The sequence below is a fragment of the Hippichthys cyanospilos genome, chromosome 6, assembly GCF_059441005.1.
Source record: "Hippichthys cyanospilos isolate Australia breed blue-spotted pipefish chromosome 6, RoL_Hcya_1.0, whole genome shotgun sequence".
Lineage (NCBI taxonomy): Eukaryota > Metazoa > Chordata > Actinopteri > Syngnathiformes > Syngnathidae > Hippichthys > Hippichthys cyanospilos.
In genome coordinates, this window is record NC_142374.1 from 661,362 (window position 1) to 682,710 (window position 21,349).

Below are 21,349 nucleotides of genomic sequence, written 5' to 3' on the forward strand. Positions count from 1 at the left end.
TATCCCTGAAAAAAAATAATCAGAGCATTCCTTAAGTGGAAGTAGCTCACATCTTGTTATGTTCAATTTAAGTCCGGAAGCTCTAGAAAAAACATCTATCTCACTAATTGCCTTGTCTATTTGAGACCTGTCTTTTTAAAAAAAAGTGCTGTATCATCAGCTGTTGAATAATTAATTATGTCTTGTTTGCTATAGTCAGGCCTTCTATGTCACAAAGTAATTAAGTAATAAAAGAAGGAGAAGATATGCCGAGATTGGACACCTCTGACGGATCCCTCTGCTGATATCAAACCTTTTGGTTGTACCAAATGGAAGCTTTATGGAGCTATTTACATTTGCATAAAATGTTTTAAAAGATTTCTTAAAAAACAATCAAAAGTTTTTTAAAAAATTAAGAAGAGAATGAAACGCTCATCTTCTATCAAATCCGAATAATCCAAAACATCAAGTGCCAATCTAGTGCTATTTGTGATATGTCTGCCAATCATAAAACCAGACTGAGTTTCCTCAATGATGTCATTTAGAGTTTCCTTTAATTTCTTAGCTCAACAAACTGCCAACAAATGCTGTAATCATTACTAAGGAGTGATATTGGCCTCCACTTGTCCAATAATTAAGTGTCTTTCTGTGGTTTTGGAATCAGTGTAATTAAGTCTTGATTGAGTCAGGGATGAAGGGAATTTTTTTTATTGTTAATACTTTCTATAGAAACCTGATATAAAAAAGAAGCCAGTTCTTTGAGAACATTTTGAATATCTTTCCCATCAAACCATCTGTCCAAGGACTCTTGTTATCTTTTAATTTTTTAATTGCATCTTCAACATCCTTCACTGTAAGAGGGGCATCACAAAGTTCTTTATTATTGCTACCAATATCTACAATACTACCTAAAAATTTATAAAAATACTCAAAATACATTTATTGAGCACTCAGACTGGTATAATTTCTTATAAAGTAACTTGCATATTTATTTTTTTATATCTTTACGACATAGTGGGAAAAGTCCAAGAGAGACGAGAAGGCTTCGGCCCGACAGCAGGAGAACCATCCTGGAAAAAGGCTACAACAACATCACAGTGTAGGTCGTTGGTAGTGAAGTAGGTGCGTCGACAGGAGGAGGTCTTGAGTAATGCGAAGGCTGTCTCTCTCTTGCCAAACAGGGCCAATGGATGCATTGGGAAGGAGTGGAAAGAAGAAAGATAAGCTGGAGAGAAATATGGCAAATGGAAGCAAGTAAGATCAGCTTTATCATCAGAGCAACGTATGATGTGCTCCCATCACCAAAGAACCTCCATCAGTGGTACGGTGAGGATCCAACCTGTGCCCTCTGCCCAATGCCAGCAACCCTTGAACACATCATGACAGGATGCAAACCAGCCTCAAGCAGGGGAGATACACCTGGTGGCACAATCAGGTCCTCAAGAGCCTGGCATCAGCCCTGGAGAGCTTGCGGAGCGTCGCCAGTTCCTTACCACCAAGATCATCCAATCCCATGAAGGAAACAAAGTTTGTCAGAGAAGGCAGGAAAACCTCCAAACAGCCCTCCACCAAACCAGAAGCAGGTCACCTACATGGCCCGTCACTGGAAGATGATGGCAAACATCGGCAAACAATTGGCCTTCCCACCTGAGAACAGGATGTTTTGTGACTACTCCGAAAAAAGCTCTGAAAATAGTTTTATAATACCATTCATCTTGTCGTTTCTCTAATTTGAAAAAATAACTGGTGTTTTGCTCTCTCTCTTCAAGCCATTTTCTTCAGGATCGCACAAAAGCCCCTTTGGCTTTGTTAACATACAACTTGACAGTTTTAATTGTAGTATTTGAAGCTTGTTTTTATCATCTCGTGACAAATTTTTGTGTAGCTGTGATGATAATGAAACAATTTCAGAAATTATTTCATGTTCCTCCTTTCGATACTTTTCCACCATTTTTGCTCCAATCTTTCTTATAAGTGCTCGTAATTCAAGTTTTAAAAATTCGCAATTACTTTCCAATGGAATTTTCAATGCATGCCTTTTTCCAACTTCTACATATTCTTAATTTTATTTCATTTCCCAAAGATTTATTCAAGAGAAGAGAATTGTTTAATTTCCAATATAATTGATTCTTTTATGTCGACAACTAGCAGACACACCCAGCTCCATAAAAAAGGTACTATGATCTGTCAAAGGTGTGGGTAACAATTTCACGTCTGATACCAACTCTGATAAGGGATATTAACCAAAAGTCATTTCCTGACTGTAGTGATCTTGTTTTTTTTTTCCAAGTAAATCAACTATCAACTATCAACTAAATCACACTTATCTATAAATTCCTTCATATAAGTATCATTCCCATCACCAAGACCCCCATCTATTTATTCCGTCATTTAAAATACAATTGAAATCCCCACCCAAAATGATTTTCAAATCATCATACATACTTGTGAGAGAGATGATTTTTGCCTGTATCATATGTAATCATGCCACATTTTCTTTCTTGTTATTGCAACCATAAATGTTACCAAGCAAAAACATTTGTTCATTGAAAAAAATTTGCAGTAGAACAAAGTGACCATTTGGATCAACTGTTGAGGACATAACAGACCCTGAAAATTTTTGTTTCAAAATTAAAGTTCCAGCCGATTTATGTGTTCCATGATATGCCCACAAATCCCACCCCCATTGAGAGCTTCAAAAATTAACATCATTTGGACCAGAATGTGTTTCTTGTATAAAACAAAAGTCTGCATTGAGATTATTTGCATAAAGGAAGATAGCTTTTCATTTAGTATTGCCACTTAGAACTCGAGCATTTGAAGAAATCAAAGATGACGACATAATCAAATGTTTAAAGTAAACTTACACCCTAAGAAGAAAATATAAATTTCAACAGTAGTAGAACTACTAAGTCACAGAACATGGTACAACAATTCTAACAGAATAAAAAAAAACTAACAAAAAAACGTGAAATCTGAACCATGTTAAGTTTTCTTATAGTATTGCCATACTTTTCTTATTGTCAGTCACTGGATTTCTTTTCCATCAAGAAAAGCTCTTGCTCCCATTAAATACGCAGCTTTACCCTCCTTACGTTCTTGCTCCACTCTCGGCCAAAGTTGGTTGCGTTTCTCACGATCCTTGGGAGTGAGGTCTTCCTAGAACTTCAGCCTTCTTGTCATCAGGAACTCTGAGCTCTTTGCTGTCTTCCAAACAACATCCAGAAAGTGCCTGATGGTGAAATGTATGCTGATGGTTCTTGGTTGGACTCTGCTTTATTGTCTGTACTTAGAGGTAAGATTGGGCCTATAAAATCCAGCCCGACCCGACCCAGGCCCGCGGTATTAAAGCCTGACCCGGCCTGAGCCCGACCAATTAACTTGATTTGCAGGCCCAAGCCCGAAGCAAATTCGAAATATCATATATTTGTGAGGAGTCGGGACGAGGAGGAGATTTATGATAACAAATTAAAGCCTTTTGTAACGAAATATAAGTTTAACAAGACTGTGTAAATATTTACATCTTTTATATTTCTGCGTCTGCAGAGGTTACATTGACCAACAATTTTCCATCATTGATGGATTTTTTTTTAAGAGTTGAACGTTAAGGCCGTCTGTCATTTGTCACGATGAGGCATGCCGGTTAGAGGAGTGCGGGATGCGGAACAGGCGGGACCCAAAAAATGCAGGGCAGACAGGGGTAGGCTTACGTGGGGGTGATTTAATGACAAAAAGGGCTGGGTTGAAGGAAACGAAAAATACAAGTTACAAACCAAATCGCTAAACTGAAACTACCGAAGGGCAACAAGAGACGGGAGGCAGCACGGGAGTGACCGGTACCAGGAGCGTGAGACGAGGCAGCGGGGGGAACGACGAACAATGACCCGACAAGGGACGCGGCAAAACACTGGGGCTTAAGTACTAACAGAACTAATTAAGACGCAAGACACCTGGGGACAACAATGGGCGGGGAAACTTACTGGAGGGAACACGCGGGCGACAGGTGAGGTTAATTAGTGATGGCACACGAGGGGAACACCGAGGACCTATAACTGAAACTATACAACCCAAACCCCACAACAAAAAACAGATCATGACATCATTGGTGCGCAGTTGCTTAATTACGCAGAGAAATACTGCAGCCCATGAGGCTTTAAATACTATAATGCAAATCAAATAAATGGGAAAAGATATATTAAGATGATGAAGAGGGTGGCATTCATGTGCGCAAAGCACACTCTGGCTCTGCGGCTCGTATAGTAGTTAAATAGCAATTACCTTCTCTGTTTTATCCAAATTATTTATTTTATAACAAATGTTCCTTAGTTTAGTATCCACATTCCAAACATTGTTTTACTATACATTTTTCTAAACATATATTTATATATAAAAAAAAAAAAAAAAAAAGTCAGCGATAGAAGCCGGCCCGACTCGACTCGAACGTAATGAATGACATTTTGGGCCCGACCCGGCTGTGAAATTACATCATCATGCAGCCAATTCTGGAAAGTCAAGCAGATGCCACACGATGCACAAAAACAAACAATTCAAATTCAATTGCCCCTTCCTTATGCAAAGCAGTTTTGCCGCGTTTTGTGTTACGAACAAAAGCTACACTGCCGTGTATTTAAATGCAACCTTTGACTCTGTGGATAACAAACGAGTTTGATCATCACAATTGTTGTGATTGTGTGAACATGAAAAGTGTCTTTTCTCTATCGAGGCCAAACCTGTCAAGTCGTACATATTTCCTGCAAGTCTTACGGATTTTTTGATTATAAATCGAATGGCCATAAAACTAATTTATTACGGATTTAAAAAAAATCCCACCCCCATTTTTTTTTTTTCGAACTCCACAAATGTTACTATTTTTAGGGTTACAGAGCACAGCGGCTTTAATTCTCCTCTTGCTATTCAGTAGAATGGAGCTAGTCTATGCAGCTTGGCTTATGATGTAATTTCTATTTTCGTCTGGGGAATTCCAGGAAGCTAAAATCACGTGTGTTGATCGAACTAGGAACTCGGGGAGTATATGATGTAAAACAGGGGTCCCCAAACTTTTTCCTGTGAGGGCCACATAACTTTTCCCTTCTGTGATGGGGGGCTGGTGTCAATTTGTAACAGAAAAAGTGTGATGATCGTAGGGGAGCTTAAAAAATTGATTGTTTTCCAGAAAGCCACACATAACCAAATAACCTTTTCCAGGTTCGTTACAGAAAAAAGTCAGGAAACCAATAATATCACTATTAATGAAATAAATAATAACTAAATAACCCTCTCTGAGTTTTTCACAGAAAAACTGAAATAATAACTAAATAACTCTCTCTGGGTTCTTCAGAAGAAGAAAAAAGCCATAGAAAATTAACTTTGTGTTCTTAACAGATAAAAGTTCAGCTCAGTTGTCAGAGCAGAATTTCTCTGACACATATGAGCAGTCTTTTAAAGTTTTTGTGTTCCTTCCTTATAATCCTTTTGTAGGTTCCAGTAGGCTTGTAGACACCGCTGTTTGCAGCTCTCTCTCATCAACTTCCCTGTGAAAACGCACAAGGGAAGCAGGTTGAGAAACTGAACTAAGTGATACAGCATCTACACAGCATAGTACATTTCACTACCAGTATGGTTGTAAAGATGGATTTTATCCCAGTAGATTTTATTATGATTATATTTGTTTATGCTCAGAATGACTCATTCAAGTCAGAAAAGTGAGCTTACCTATGTATGTACTTAAACAGAGGCAGTTCCAAGAATTCCTGTCTGAACTGGAGTCTACGCATGGAGATGTGCTGTACTACACAGAGGTCTGATGGCAGTGATGTTCTGAAAGACGCATTCAAACCCAACAGTCTCATTAACTTCTATGCCATCCTCCCAAACGACACATATCCAAACATCAAAAAACACGCAATGAAAATGTCCACAGTTTTTGGCAGCACGTATATCTGCGAGAAAACCTTTTCTCGTATGAAACTGCTGAAAACTCAGATGAGATCAAGATTGACAGATGAATATTTGCATCAGTGCTTGAGACTGGCTGTAACTAGAATGGAACCTGATATTCAACTTCTCACCAGCCAGATGCAGGCCCACTGTTAAAAATGCGAGGTGCCATTTCCATTCTGGGTCGATCAGCTCTGGGACCGTTTTGTCTTTTAAATGAAGAAATGCGTTAATTTCGGGGAGCAGCTCGTAAAAATGCCTCAAAACTCTGCCCCGGCTCAGCCATCGGACCTCTGTGTAGTACAGCACATCTCCGTGCGTAGACTCCAGTTCAGACAGGAATTCTTGGAACTGCCCGTGTTTAAGTCCCATTGCTCTGATGAAGTTTATGCACGACACCACAACCTTCATTACAGAATCCCACGTCAACACTTTGCAGCACAGTGCTTGCTGGTGAATTAGGCATTGGACTTGTAGCGGGGCGGTGAGACCCCTTTTTTCCAACTCCCGGTTCATGCGTCCTATTAGACTGCGAGTTTCGCCCACCATGCTAGGAGCCCCGTCAGTCGTGATGCTAGCTAGCTTTGACAAGTCCAGGTCCAACTTCTCCATGGTTTGGCACAATTTGTCAAAAATATCCTCTCCCGTTGTAGTCCCGTTTGAGACTTTGGAGGGTTGCCAGCTCTTCGCATATCTCAAAGTTTGCGCTAACTCCACGAATAAAAATGAGCAGTTGCGCTGTGTCTTGCACGTCCGTGCTCTCATTCAGTGCTAATGAAAAAAAGTCTAATTCCTTCGTCTTCTGCTGTAGCTGGGCATATACATTACTACCGATTTTTTTCAACGCGTCTGGTGATTGTACTCGCCGACAGACTTACGGCATTAAATGCATCTTTCTTCTCGGGACACATCTCCTCCGCGACAGCATCCATACATTTCTTAACAAACTCTCCGTCAGTGAAAGGCTTACCGCTGCTTGCTATCAGTTTAGCAACCCAAAAGCTGGCCCGAACGGATGCCTGGTTCAGCTGAACTTGGCGTACAAATGTATTCTGCTGAGATAGTAGTCCACTTTTTAGCTTTGAGAGTTTGCCTGCTCGTATTTGGCCTTGCAAGCTATCGTACTTGTCTTTGTGACGGGATTCATAGTGTCGGCGAAGATTGTATTCTTTGAATACCGCCACTTGACCGTCTCTTGACAGATGAGATGAGACAAACAGCCTTTTCTTTGCATTGAACAAAAAAATAATCGTTTGTCCACTGCAGGTTAAATACCCTGCATTCTGAATCAATTTTTCTCTTACCTAACCTTTTTGCCATTATTCCTTTCTCTCTATGACAGGATTTTTTTTCTGGAGGCCAAATACGAAAACAATCCGATAGCGTCTCTGGTATTGTTCAGAGGGCCGGGCCAAATGTGCTGGCGGGCCGTAGTTTGGTGACCTCGTTTCAAGTGTTTTACATTGTAAAAGAACACTTGAAATGAGCCATACACAAAAGGAATAGTCAGCAAGCTGGAAAACAGCCTACTTTGTTTAGTTTTGCAGTAAGTAAGCAAGCAAGTGTGCCTTCAAATGTAGTTGAAGGAGAACAGTGGTTGGCAAATTGCATTGTGCAACACAACTTGTCTTTGTCAGCTTATTCCAAGGATATGCCCAGATAGCGCAATTGGGAAAAAAAATCAGTGTAATTGAGCACAAATTACACAAATAATCAAAAAATGCTTGGCAACAGAGGCAATCAGTGCAGCTATTGAACATTGTCAAAACAAACCATTCTCTCTATTGATAGATGAGTCAAATGACCACAAAAGTGATAAAAGTCTGGCAGTACTCCTGAGGACTTTTCGTGAAATTGATGGCTGATACCTATCTGCTTAAATAATAAATAACATTTAGTGTTGCATCATTTTATTGAGAATTTTTCGATGCTGCTAAGGATTTCAATACATGGCACTGCAGATTTTAGTGTCCATAGGTTGACAGGCCTGATCGAGGCACCCAATCACATTGAAGCCATGAGTAATATTTCTGCCGCCTTCATACTAAATAGAATATAGTTAGAAGGTGGCTGTTAATAGATCAACGACACCTTGACTGTCCTCGCTCTCTCACACGTGAATTAAATGAGCTAATCAGGAACAAATATTCAAACAAAACAGAAAGCAAATGGTCCTTAATTTAAACAACACAATACTTAAATAAAATTTCTGATTTAAATGAATCAAATCAGTTTGAATTGAAAATTGATTCTGAACTGAATCTAAGACCCCTAATTGGAATTGAATCGAATTCTGAGGCAGTCATAGATTTCCACTTCGAGTTTTTACATATTACAATATTAATAATAGTCCATTTGCTCTTTTAAGTTTGCAAAACATAACCACTTACGAGCCTGTTGTCTCATTTTACCCGAGATCTTGTTGTCATGACATAGTCTGCGGGAGCTCCTTAGTGAAAAAAGCCTCCATTAAAAAAGGGCTATCTTCAGGCCCAAAAAAATAACAACTCTGCAACTTTTATTTTAGGATCGGTGACAAGTGACAATACACAATCAGATAACAATGAACCAGAAGATAGGACTAAAAGCTTCGGAAGATGGAGAAGAGGAGCAAAACAGACGTGTTGAAGCTAAGCAAAAGAACATCCAAAATATAAAGCAGATTTTCTACCAAAATTGACTTGTGGTTGCAAAATGAAGAAGATGATGACGGATGATAAGTTCATTCTATTATATCAATACATTTTGCTGTGACATTTGCTTATATTTGTTGTTGGTATTTGCTCATGTAAATGCAATTTGAACCTTTGATTTTGTCATTTTTAATGCACATTTTTTTTTACTCCAAAGATTTCTGTTGGGACCCATAGCTATTTAGACCCATATATAGGTAAAATAAGCACTGAGAAATGTGATGCACGGATGCAACAACACAGCAACAACATCATCATCAATGACCTGACAAGACAAGGAAACAAAAAACTAAATCCACTCAAAACTGGCGAGACAATGATAAACACCTGGACATGACACAATTGGTGCTGGGAACTGATTGGCAGATACAGGGAAAGCAGGATGACGAGGACAGATTGACAAGTCACACTAACAAGACACTGACTCGAGGGGACCCGAAACATGAACAACTGAGATAACACAATCTCAAACCCAAGATATGAAAGAAACACAAAAACCAAAACAAACCCAAGACATGAAAGAAACAAAAAACACTAACGTCCCAAAACATAACAGAGAAGGGTTAACACTCAGTAAATGCAGACAATAATCAGATGGCCTGTGCTCTAAGCTAAACTTAAATAGTCAGTAAATGACAGATGTACTGCCGGTGGCTCCGACCCCTACTCAAGGAAATATGAACCACTGCAACCAACGAAAAGACTTTGAGGGAAAGAAACATAGCCCAGACATCTTTGTTTTTTCTGCCTTGCCATCCTGTATAGGTCAGTCTCTCTCCTTACAGTCCAACCTAGCATGTGAGTCATTGTAAGCCCTTTTGTAGGCCTTTGCCACCTCTACTTCCACCTTACGTTGCATATCAATGTACTCCTGTTTACTCTTTTTGTTCCTTTTGGTGTCCCACTTCTTCTTAGCTAACCTCTTTTTCTGTATAATACACTCCTGCACCTCCTCATTCCGTAACCGTCTTTTATTCATCTGATCAACATAATGTCTAACACATGAGTGATTAGTACATGTGCTCTACCTCCCTGAGTATTACTGATTGCTACATTAAGGACATAAATTAACATGTCATATTTGATTGGCACATCTGATTAAAAACATTGATTCAGTACACAATATATGTAAAGGATTCCTAAATTTCTATATATACCGGGATATATATATATATATATATATATATATATATATATATATATATATATATATATATATATATATATATATATATATATATATATATATATATATATATATTTATATATATATATATTTTTTTTTTGTTAATAAAATGTAATGGTCAAAATGTCATAATTTAGTGGCATTTTTAATAAATATACATGTGTTGTATTCCAGGTTTTTGGGGGTTTTGTTTCCTACTAGGTATTCAGTTCTTATTTTTTATTTTTAACGTTCTAGAATTCAGTGGAGTTTTATTTTGAAATGTTAACTCTGCTTTACAAAAGAACACCTTTGCTGTATGCTAGAGGTCTTTATTCTTGCCCAGATTTAGGCTGGTAGCGGGATAACACATTTTTATTTTTATTTTTATTTATTTATTTATTTTTTTACATTCAGGTTCACTGGCTGAAATTGCAGGGTTCCAGATGGATCCTTGGTGGGCTACCTCCAGTCTTCCCTCGAGATAGCCTAGTGTCAGAATGAGACGTTTTGAATTAGTTTGTAAGAACGATTGAAATCAGGTAATTGCAGATCTTGCCGTATTAATACCTTCTGTTTTGAAGATGGTAACTGAGGAGCGCCTTGGCGGCATGTTACCGTAATGCACCGTTTACAACCGGTGGCTACCTTGACTGCATTGTGAAAACTTCCGGTCACCTCATCGTTTTCAGGAGCAAGGAGCAAGGGAATTTGCGACAAAGGACAAATGAAATCAGCCCACGGCTGTACTCATCAAATGCGAGGAGGTCCTTGCTGTTTTCCTCATAATCAGAAATCTTTTATTTCTTTTTTGTGGAAAAAAAAAACAACGCCACCTGACCCGGAAATAGTTTATTTCTTTCCACGTTTTCCTAGTGAAGTGAATGATGCAGCACGTTTACGACAATAAATAAGTTTTAGACGGATATAAGCTTAAATGTATTAGCTAAGCATACTTTTATCCGTGTTAAACTAAACTCATTGACCATGGTGACAGCTGATGAAATTGCTGAATTGTGTTATGAACGTTTCAACGAGTTGCCCCGGAGAGGAAAGCCCTTGCTTGGTAAAGAATGGACCTCGCTAGCAGCTGTTGTGAAAATCTCCCGATGTGCAAAATTGGACAGAGGTTCGTTCTATTCCTTCTGTGTGTGCGTGTGTGCGCGCGCGCGCGTGTGTTTCGTGTGCACAGATACCACTCGTGGGGAAAAAAGTATGGACTCACCGGTCTCGGAGGATGTTCAGTCAGTTTTTCAATTTGGTCGGAAAAAAACAGATCACAGACATGACAAAGTAATGTAATTTAAAATGACACCTTCTAGCCTTAAATAAATACGAAATCAAACCAAGAAGAAAGTGTGATCACTCCTGTTAAACGGAAGCCTAACAAGCAGGTCTTATCTGATGCAAGTTTTGGAAATTTAATTTTTACAGGATGATTCCATACTTTTTTCGCCTCAGAGTTTAGTGTTTTTTTGTCCTTCTGCTTGGTCTAAGTATAGAACTGTTGTACTAAAGGAACCAAGAACAGTGCTCATTTTACACTTAAGTAAAGTTGGCAAGATATTGGCAGATTCGGACTTTCGCGATCAATACCTCTCAGACAAAACGTCGTCGAAACACCAAAGTCGCCTTTATACCTCCTTCATAACACGGACTACCAGCTACAATGTCAAAAAAAGACATTTGTAAAATATTTAAACCGTTTCTTTCGGTGAAAAGACGCAATTGATCTCTATGAGCAGCAGAGGCTGGGTGAGCGCGCAAGGGACCGTCTGCAAAATACTAGATGAGGAGGGGGAAAAAACAATAACGCCACATTTTGTGATTATGAATTCAACGAACACATCAAAGACATTAACATAATCATATTGAGACAGTGCTTTTGGATAAAAAAAAGCGTTTGTTTAATTTTGGACAATGTTTGTACTTAAAAATCATTAATAAACTGAATATCCATCTATAGCTCCAATATTGTTTAATATAAGGAGTCCAAAATCACTGGGCACATTCATGACATTTTCATGATCACACTACAACACTCGTTTTTTAAATAAATTATTTTGATAAATTTGGGGGATTTATTTTAAATGCTTGTTAATCATTTATACCCTCAAATGAATCAGTGGCTCCCCTTTTTGAGTTGGGGTAAACACTCCTAAATCACTACACCATCAATGAAGTACTCCCAATTATCCAACAACTGCTGGTTTTCTAATAAATTCCTTTGCCTAATTTTAAGAATTTTTTTAAATGCATATTGACCATAATTTGCCAATATATTGATCAATAGCTCTGCTGTTGGTTGAGTTAGAGACTCCAAAATTACCACACAAATCAGTGACATCCCTCCCCTTATGCTACATCCTCTGGTTTTCAAATAAATCCCTCTGCCCAATTTTAAGGATTTTATTTATGATTATTGATCAATATTTAACCATATATTGATCAATAGTTCTGCTGTTGGTTGTGTTAGGGACTCCAAAATCACCACACACATCAGTGGCATCCCTCCCCTTAGGCTACATTTACTGATTTTGAAATAAAGCCCTCTTCCTATTTTTAAGAATTTTTTTAAATTTATTGATCAATATGTATCAATATATTGATCAATAGCTCTGCTGTTGGTTGGGTTAGGGACTCCAAAATGACCACACACATCAGTGGCATCCCTACCCTTAGGCTACATTCTCTGGTTTTTAAATAAATCTCTTTGCCTAATATTAAGGAATATTTTATCATTATTGATCAATATTTACCCATAAATTGATCAATAACTCGGCTGTTGATTGATTTAGGGACTCCAAAATCACCAAACACATCAGTGACATCCCTTCCCTTATGCTACATCCTCTGGATTTCAAATAAATCCCTTTGCTTGATTTTAAGGAATATTTTATCATTATTGATCAATATTTAACCATATATTGATCAATAGCTCTGCTGTTGGTTGGGTTAGGGATTCCAAAATCACCACACACATCAGTGACATCTTTCTTCTTACGCTACATTGCCTGGTTTTCAAATAAGTCCCTCTGCCTAATTTTAAGGATTTTTTTATGATTACTGATCAATATATACACATATATTGATCAATAGCTCTGAGTTTGGTAGGGTTAAAGACTCCAAAGTCACCCCAAACATCAGTGACATCCCTCCCCTTATGCTACATCCTCTGGTTTTCAAATAAATCCCTCTGCCTAATTTTAAGGATTTTATTTATGATTATTGATCAATATTTAACCATATATTGATCAATAGTTCTGCTGTTGGTTGTGTTAGGGACTCCAAAATCACCACACACATCAGTGGCATCCCTCCCCTTAGGCTACATTTACTGATTTTGAAATAAAGCCCTCTTCCTATTTTTAAGAATTTTTTAAAATTTATTGATCAATATGTATCAATATATTGATCAATAGCTCTGCTGTTGGTTGGGTTAGGGACTCCAAAATGACCACACACATCAGTGGCATCCCTACCCTTAGGCTACATTCTCTGGTTTTTAAATAAATCTCTTTGCCTAATTTTAAGGAATATTTTATCATTATTGATCAATATTTACCCATAAATTGATCAATAACTCGGCTGTTGATAGATTTAGGGACTCCAAAATCACCAAACACATCAGTGACATCCCTTCCCTTATGCTACATCCTCTGGATTTCAAATAAATCCCTTTGCTTGATTTTAAGGAATATTTTATCATTATTGATCAATATTTAACCATATATTGATCAATAGCTCTGCTGTTGGTTGGGTTAGGGATTCCAAAATCACCACACACATCAGTGACATCTTTCTTCTTACGCTACATTGCCTGGTTTTCAAATAAGTCCCTCTGCCTAATTTTAAGGATTTTTTTATGATTACTGATCAATATATACACATATATTGATCAATAGCTCTGAGTTTGGTAGGGTTAAAGACTCCAAAGTCACCCCAAACATCAGTGACATCCCTCCCCTTATGCTACATCCTCTGGTTTTCAAATAAATCCCTCTGCCTAATTTTAAGGATTTTATTTATGATTATTGATCAATATTTAACCATATATTGATCAATAGCTCTGCTGTTGGTTGTGTTAGGGACTCCAAAATCACCACACACATCAGTGACATCCCTCCCCTTAGGCTACATTTACTGATTTTGAAATAAAGCCCTCTTCCTATTTTTAAGAATTTTTTTTAATTTATTGATCAATATGTATCAATATATTGATCAATAGCTCTGCTGTTGGTTGTGTTAGGGACTCCAAAATGACTGCACACATCAGTGACACCCCTCCCCCTATGCTACATTCGCTGGTTTTCTAATAAATCCCTCTGCCAAATTTTAAGGATTTTATTTATGATTATTGATCAATATTTAACCATATATTGATCAATAGCTCTGCTGTTGGTTGGGTTAGGGACTCCAAAATCACCACACACATCAGTGGCATCCTTACCCTTAGGCTACATTCTCTGGTTTTCAAATAATTCCCTTTGCCTAATTTTAAGGAATATTTTGTCATTATTGATCAATATTTACCCATATATTGATCAATAGCTCGGCTGTTAATTGGGTTAGGGACTCCAAAATCACCACACACATCAGTGACACCCCTCCCCCTATGCTACATTCGCTGGTTTTCTAATAAATCCCTCTGCCAAATTTTAAGGATTTTTTTATGATTACTGATCAATATTTACCAATATATTGATCAATAGCTCTGAGTTTGGTTGCGTTAAAGACTCCAAAATCACCCCAAACATCAGTGACATCCCTCCCCTTATGCTACATCCTCTGGTTTTCAAAAAAATCCCTCTGCCTAATTTTAAGGATTTTATTTATGATTATTGATCAATATTTAACCATATATTGATCAATAGCTCTGCTGTTGGTTGGGTTAGGGACTCCAAAATCACCACACACATCAGTGGCATCCTTACCCTTAGGCTACATTCTCTGGTTTTCAAATAATTCCCTTTGCCTAATTTTAAGGAATATTGTGTCATTATTGATCAATATTTACCCATATATTGATCAATAGCTCGGCTGTTAATTGGGTTAGGGACTCCAAAATCACCACACACATCAGTGACACCCCTCCCCCTATGCTACATTCGCTGGTTTTCTAATAAATCCCTCTGCCAAATTTTAAGGATTTTTTTATGATTACTGATCAATATTTACCAATATATTGATCAATAGCTCTGAGTTTGGTTGCGTTAAAGACTCCAAAATCACCCCACACATCAGTGACATCCCTCCCCTTATGCTACATCCTCTTGTTTTCAAATAAATCCCTCTGCCTAATTTTAAGGATTTTTTTATGATTATTGATCAATAATTAACCATATATTGATCAATAGCTCTGCTGTTGGTTGGGCTAGGGACTACAAAATCACCACACACATCAGTGGCATCCCTCCCATTAGGCTACATTTCCTGGTTTTGAAAATAGACCCTCTGCCTAATTTTAAGGAATATTTTATCATTATTGGTCAATATTTACCCATATATTGATCAATAGCTCTGCTGTTGGTTGGGTTAGGGACTCCAAAGTCACCCCACACATCAATGACATCCCTCTCCTTATGCTACATTCTCTGGTTTTCAAATAAATCCCTCTGCCTAATTTTAAGGATTTTTTTATGATTATTGATCAATATGTATCAATATATTGATCAATAACTTTGCTGTTAGTTGAGTTAGAGACTCCAAATTCCCCAAAAACATCAATGACATTCCTCCCTTCATGCTACATTCTTTGGTTTTCAAATAAATCCCTCTGCCTATTTTTAAGGATTTTTTTTTTTATTAATATTGAGCAATATTTACTCATATACTGATCAATAGCTTTGCTGTTGGTTGGGTTAGGGACTCCAAAATCACCAAACACATCGGTGGTATCCCACCCCTTTATGCTACATTCCCCGGTTTTAAGATTAATCTCTTTGTCTAATTTTAAGGAATTATTTACTATTATTGATCAATATTTACTAATATATTGATCAATAGCTCTGAGTTTGGTGGGGTAAGGGACCCCAAAATCATCACACACATCAGTGACACCCCTCCCCTTATGCTACATTCTTTGGTTTTCAAATAAATCCCTCTGCCTAATTTTAAGAGTTTTATTTATGATTATTGATCAATATTTACCCATCCTTAAAATCCTTAAAATTAGGCAGAGGGATTTATTTGAAAACCAGAGGTTGTAGCATAAGAGTAGGGATGTCACTAATGTGTTTTGTGATTTTGGAGTCCCTAACCCAACCAACAGCAGAGCTATTGATCAATATATGGGTAAATATTGATCAATAATGATAAAATATTCCTTAAAATTAGGCAAAGGGATTTATTTGAAAACCAGAGGATGTAGCATAAGAGGAGTGATGTCACTAATGTGTTAGGTGAGTTTGGAGTCCCTAACCCAATCAACAACAGAGCTATTGATCAATATATGGATAAATATTGATCAATAACCATAAAAAAAATCCTTAAAACTTGGAAAAGAGATTTATTTGAAAACCAGAGAATGTAGCATAAGGGGAAGGTTGTCACCGAGTTGTGTGGTGTTTTTGGAATCTCTAACCCAACCAACAGCAGAGCTATTGATCAATATATGGGTAATTATTGATCAAGAATCATAAAAAAATCCTTAAAATTAGGCAGAGGGATTTTTTTGTAAACCAGAGGATGTAGCATAAGGGGAGGGATGTCGCTGATGTGTGGGGTGACTTTGGAGTCCCTAACCCAACCAACAGCAGAGCTATTGATCAATATATGGGTAAATATTGATCAATAACAATAAAAAATTCCTTAAAATTAGGCAGAGGGATTTTTTTTGAAAACCAGAAATTGTAGCCTAAGGGTAAGGATGCCACTAATGTGTTTGGTGATTTTGGAATCCCTAACCCAATCAACAGCAGAGCTATTGATCAATATATGGGTAATTATTGATCAATAATCATAAAAAAATCCTTAAAATTAGGCAGAGGGATTTATTTGTAAACCAGAGGATGTAGCATAAGGGGATGGATGTCACTGATGTGTGGGGTGACTTTGGAGTCCCTAACCCAACCAACAGCAGAGCTATTGATCAATATATGGGTAAATATTGATCAATAATGATCAAATATTCCTTAAAATTAGGCAGAGGGACTTATTTCAAAACCAGGAAATGTAGCCTCATGGGAGGGATGCCACTGATGTGTGTGGTGATTTTGTAGTCCCTAACCCAACCAACAGCAGAGCTATTGATCAATATATGGGTAATTATTGATCAATAATCATAAAAAAATCTTTAAAATTAGGCAGAGGGATATATTTGAAAACCAGAGGATGTAGCATAAGGAGAGGGATGTCATCGATGTGTGTGGTGATTTTGGAATCCCTAACCCAACCAAACTCAGAGCTATTGATCAATATATGTGTAAATATTGATCAATAGTCATAAAAAAAATCCTTAAAATTAGGCAGAGGGTATTATTTGAAATCCAGAGAATGTAGCCTAAGGGGAGGTAAGCCACTGTTGTGTGCCGTGATTTTGGAGTCTCTAACCCAACCAACAGCAGAGCTATTGATCAATGTATTGATAAATATTGATCAATAAACAAAAAAAATCCTTAAAATTAGGCAGAGGGATTTATTTGAAAACCAGAGGATGTAGCATAAGGGTAGGGATGTCCCTAATGTGTTTGGTGAGTTTGGAGTCCCTAACCCAATCAACAGCAGAGCTATTGATCAATATATGGGTAAATATTGATCAATAATCATAAAACAATCCTTAAAATTAGGCAGAGGGATTTATTTGAAAACCAGAGGATGTAGCATCAGGGTAGGGATGAACCTAATGTGTTTGGTGAGTTTGGAGTCCCTAACCCAATCAACAGCAGAGCTATTGATCAATATATGGGTAAATATTGATCAATAATCATAAAAAAATCCTTAAAATTAGGCAGAGGGATTTATTTGAAAACCAGAGGTTGTAGCATAAGGGTAGGGATGTCACTAATGTGTTTGGTGAGTTTGGAGTCCCTAACCCAATCAACAGCAGAGCTATTGATCAATATATGGGTAATTATTGATCAATAACTATAAAAAAATTCCTTAAAATTAGGCAGAGGGCTTTATTTGAAAACCAGAGGATGTAGCCTAAGGGTAAGGATGCCACTGATGTGTGTGGTGATTTTGGAGTCCCTAACCCAACCAACAGCAGAGCTATTGATCAATATATGGGTCATTATTGATCAATAATCATTAAAAAATCCTTAAAATTAGGCAGAGGGATTTATTTGAAAACCAGAGGTTGTAGCATAAGGGTAGGAATGTCACTAATGTGTTTGGTGAGTTTGGAGTCCCTAACCCAATCAACAGCAGAGCTATTGATCAATATATGGGTAATTATTGATCAATAACTATAAAAAATTCCTTAAAATTAGGCAGAGGGCTTTATTTGAAAACCAGAGGATGTAGCCTAAGGGTAAGGATGCCACTGATGTGTGTGGTGATTTTGGAGTCCCTAACCCAACCAACAGCAGAGCTATTGATCAATATATGGGTAATTATTGATCAATAATCATAAAAAACATCCTTAAAATTAGGCAGAGGGATTTTTTTGAAAACCAGAGGATGTAGCATAAGGGGAGGGGTGTCACTGATGTGTGGGGTGACTTTGGAGTCTTTAACCCAACCAAACTCAGAGCTATTGATCAACATATTGGTAAATATTGATCAGTAATCATAAAAAAATCCTTAAAATTTTGCAGAGGGATTTATTTGAAAACCAAAGAATGTAGCATAAGGCGTGGGGTGTCACTGTTGTCTGTGGTGATTTTGGAGTCCCTAACTCAACCAACAGCAGAGCTATTGATCAATATATTGGTAAATTATGGTCAATATGCATTTAAAAAATCCTTAAAATTAGGCAAAGGAATTTATTAGAAAACCAGCAGTTGTTGCATAATTGGGAGTACTTCATTGATGGTTGTAGTGATTTAGGAGGGTTTACCCCAACTCAAAAAGGGGAGCCACTGATTCTTTTTGAGGGTATAAATGATTAACAAGCATTTAAAATAAAGCCCCAAAATTTATCAAAATAATTCATTTAAAAAACGAGTGTTGTAGTGCGATCATGAAAATGTCATGAATGCCCAGTGATTTTGGACTCCTTATATTAAACAATATTGGAGCTATAGATGAATATACAGTTTATTAATGATTTTTAAGTACACAAATTATCCAAAATTAAACAAACGCTTTTTTTATTCAAAAGCACTGTCCCAATATGATTATGTTAATGTCTTTGATTTGTTCGTTGAATTCATAATCACAAATTGTGGCGTTATTGTTTTTTTCCCCCTCCTCATCTAGTAATTTGCAGACTGTCCCTTGCGCGCTCGCCCAGCCTCTGCTGCTCATAGAGCTCAATTGCGTCTTTTCACCGAAAGAAACGGTTTAAATATTTTACAAATGTCTTTTTTTGACATTGTAGCTGGTAGTCTGTGTTACGAAGGAGGCATAAAGGCGACTTTGGTGTTTCGACGACGTTTTATCTGAGAGGTATTGATCGCGAAAGTCCGAATCTGCCAATATCTTGCCAACTTTACTTAAGTTCATTTTACCTCTGAAAAGAGTTGGTTCCCCAGGACTCGGAATACTAAAAAAAACATGGGTCCCGACAAAAATGTTTGGAGTCCCAAAAATTGCGCAGTAAAAAGGACAAATTAAGTCCTGCATTTGCAAGATGTTCGCAAAAACCAACAGCAGATATTAGCAAATGTCAAAGCAAATATACAGTATGTACTGTATATGGTCCACAACTTGATGAGAAGGAAAAATGCTTTTCCTTCCGAAGTTAGACCTTTTGAGAACCACTGCATCGTCCAGACCAGATAGTCAAACTCGTTTAAGCTTGAGGGCCGCATGAAGGAAAATCTATTCCCATATGGGTCTGACCAATAAAATCATGATATAAAAACAAAACTTCAATGTTATTTGTTTTAATACTATCCAAAATAAAGCAAGTACAATATCACTATTAATCAAAATATTAGTATTACTCTAAATAAAAAAAAAAAAAAAGTTTTTCATTTATGAAAAAAAATCAGCTAATTTTTGTACTTCACAAAATTATCTCATGGCCGGTTTAAACCCATTTGCGGGCCAGGATGTGGACCACATGTTTGACACCTCTGATTCGGTTGCAAATCTGTCAACTCAACTAACACAAGCTCAATGTTGCGGTTTCAAAACGATCATCTACACAGGGCCAACAGACCATAATAAGCAGCATTATGTAGCTACAGATGAAAAAAAAATCAAATATTAATTAGCCATGTGTGCATCATTTATGTGGAGTTAATGCAGTAGCGACGATTTACTATAGTAATGCAAATTCCCCCGACAACTCGTACAGCAAATGAGTATGGTTGTCTTGACACAAGGAATACCGTTAGCTAATTTAGCATGAAGTAAGACAGACTTATGTTGCCTTCTGCGGGCGAATAACTTTCTGATATCATCAAAATAATAAACTTACCGGCTTCTTCTTGTGATTATCATCTCCTGCCGATCCACCCCTCCTCACTGAAGCTAAACATGAATAAATTACCATATTAATTATTGTATATATATTATTTTATCTTGAGCGAATACAGTAGCAATGTATAGCCCCTTTCACAGCGCAGAATCTCTTCCGTGTTACCCGGGTAGCATTAGTTCCCCTTTCCCTTCACACCAAAAATCATCCTGGGTAGGTAGGGAGGGTTCCGCTAAGCCTCTACCCTGAACCATTTCGGCCTGCCAGCTGAAAGCGGGCGTCGGCAACGCGACTTCGGCGCCCTTCTACTTTTTGTTGTTGAAGCAAACTGGCGTCGATCACAGAATATTGAATCACGCAGCAAGTAACCACTGAAGCAGACATATAACAGCTGAGAGCCGGAGCTCAGTCCGTGGCATGCACTGCCCTGAAAGGTCTGCAAAAGGGGACATAGGGAAATTGCACCCGCTGGGGCCGGTCTCGTCGAGTGTCTTTGTCTCCTCTGGCAAGCTCCCCACGATGGAATCTCCCGAAAAGAACACAGCCACCACCGCCGATTGCTTCAATGCAGATGGTCCTTTTAATCGTGTACTTTTAGCAGGCCTCCAATCACAAAGCACTCGCTGGAATTGGGAAAGTGCTCTCTCCGACAGCGACTCGTGGTTTTGATAGATTGTGTAACACGTTATTTAGTATATATGGTATTTTCATGTACAGTGGGCCCCCGTGTTACGGACTTAATCCGTTCAGCAGCTATGCTCGTAACTCGAATTGCTCGTATGACGGGCAATCCAAACCTATGTTAATTAGTAAATGGGTGCAACGCGTGCAAAAAACCTTAGGTAAAAACATCATGACTTTATGTTACTAATTTTAAATATGTATATAATCTACTGTACAGTTAAATTAAATAACATAAATATACAAAGGAAAAATGGCATTTACCTTTGGGGCGACGTGACTTGAGCTGTTGGTGGGTGGAGGCGGGGGGGCAGCAGAGACGAACCCGCAGAATTTATTAATTTATTTACTTAAACGAGAACT

The 21,349-nt window shown here is 37.7% G+C and overlaps 1 protein-coding gene across 3 annotated transcripts in view; it reads left to right on the forward strand.

The window, feature by feature from the left end:
• Positions 1–10,114: 10,114 nt before the first annotated feature.
• The window catches only part of adat1 (adenosine deaminase tRNA specific 1), an 85,027-nt gene continuing 73,792 nt past the window's right edge, over positions 10,115–21,349 (forward strand). The window contains exon 1 of one of the 3 annotated variants that reach the window (XM_088417686.1): positions 10,115–10,316. Coding sequence is in view for 2 of the 3 variants with exons in the window: in XM_088417685.1 (XP_088273811.1) it covers positions 10,762–10,903 (142 nt within the window). In the remaining variant the exon portion in view is untranslated. Of the gene's footprint in view, positions 10,317–10,446; positions 10,904–21,349 lie in introns of those variants that run through there. The other 2 variants (XM_088417685.1, XM_088417684.1) reach the window with 2 other exon arrangements.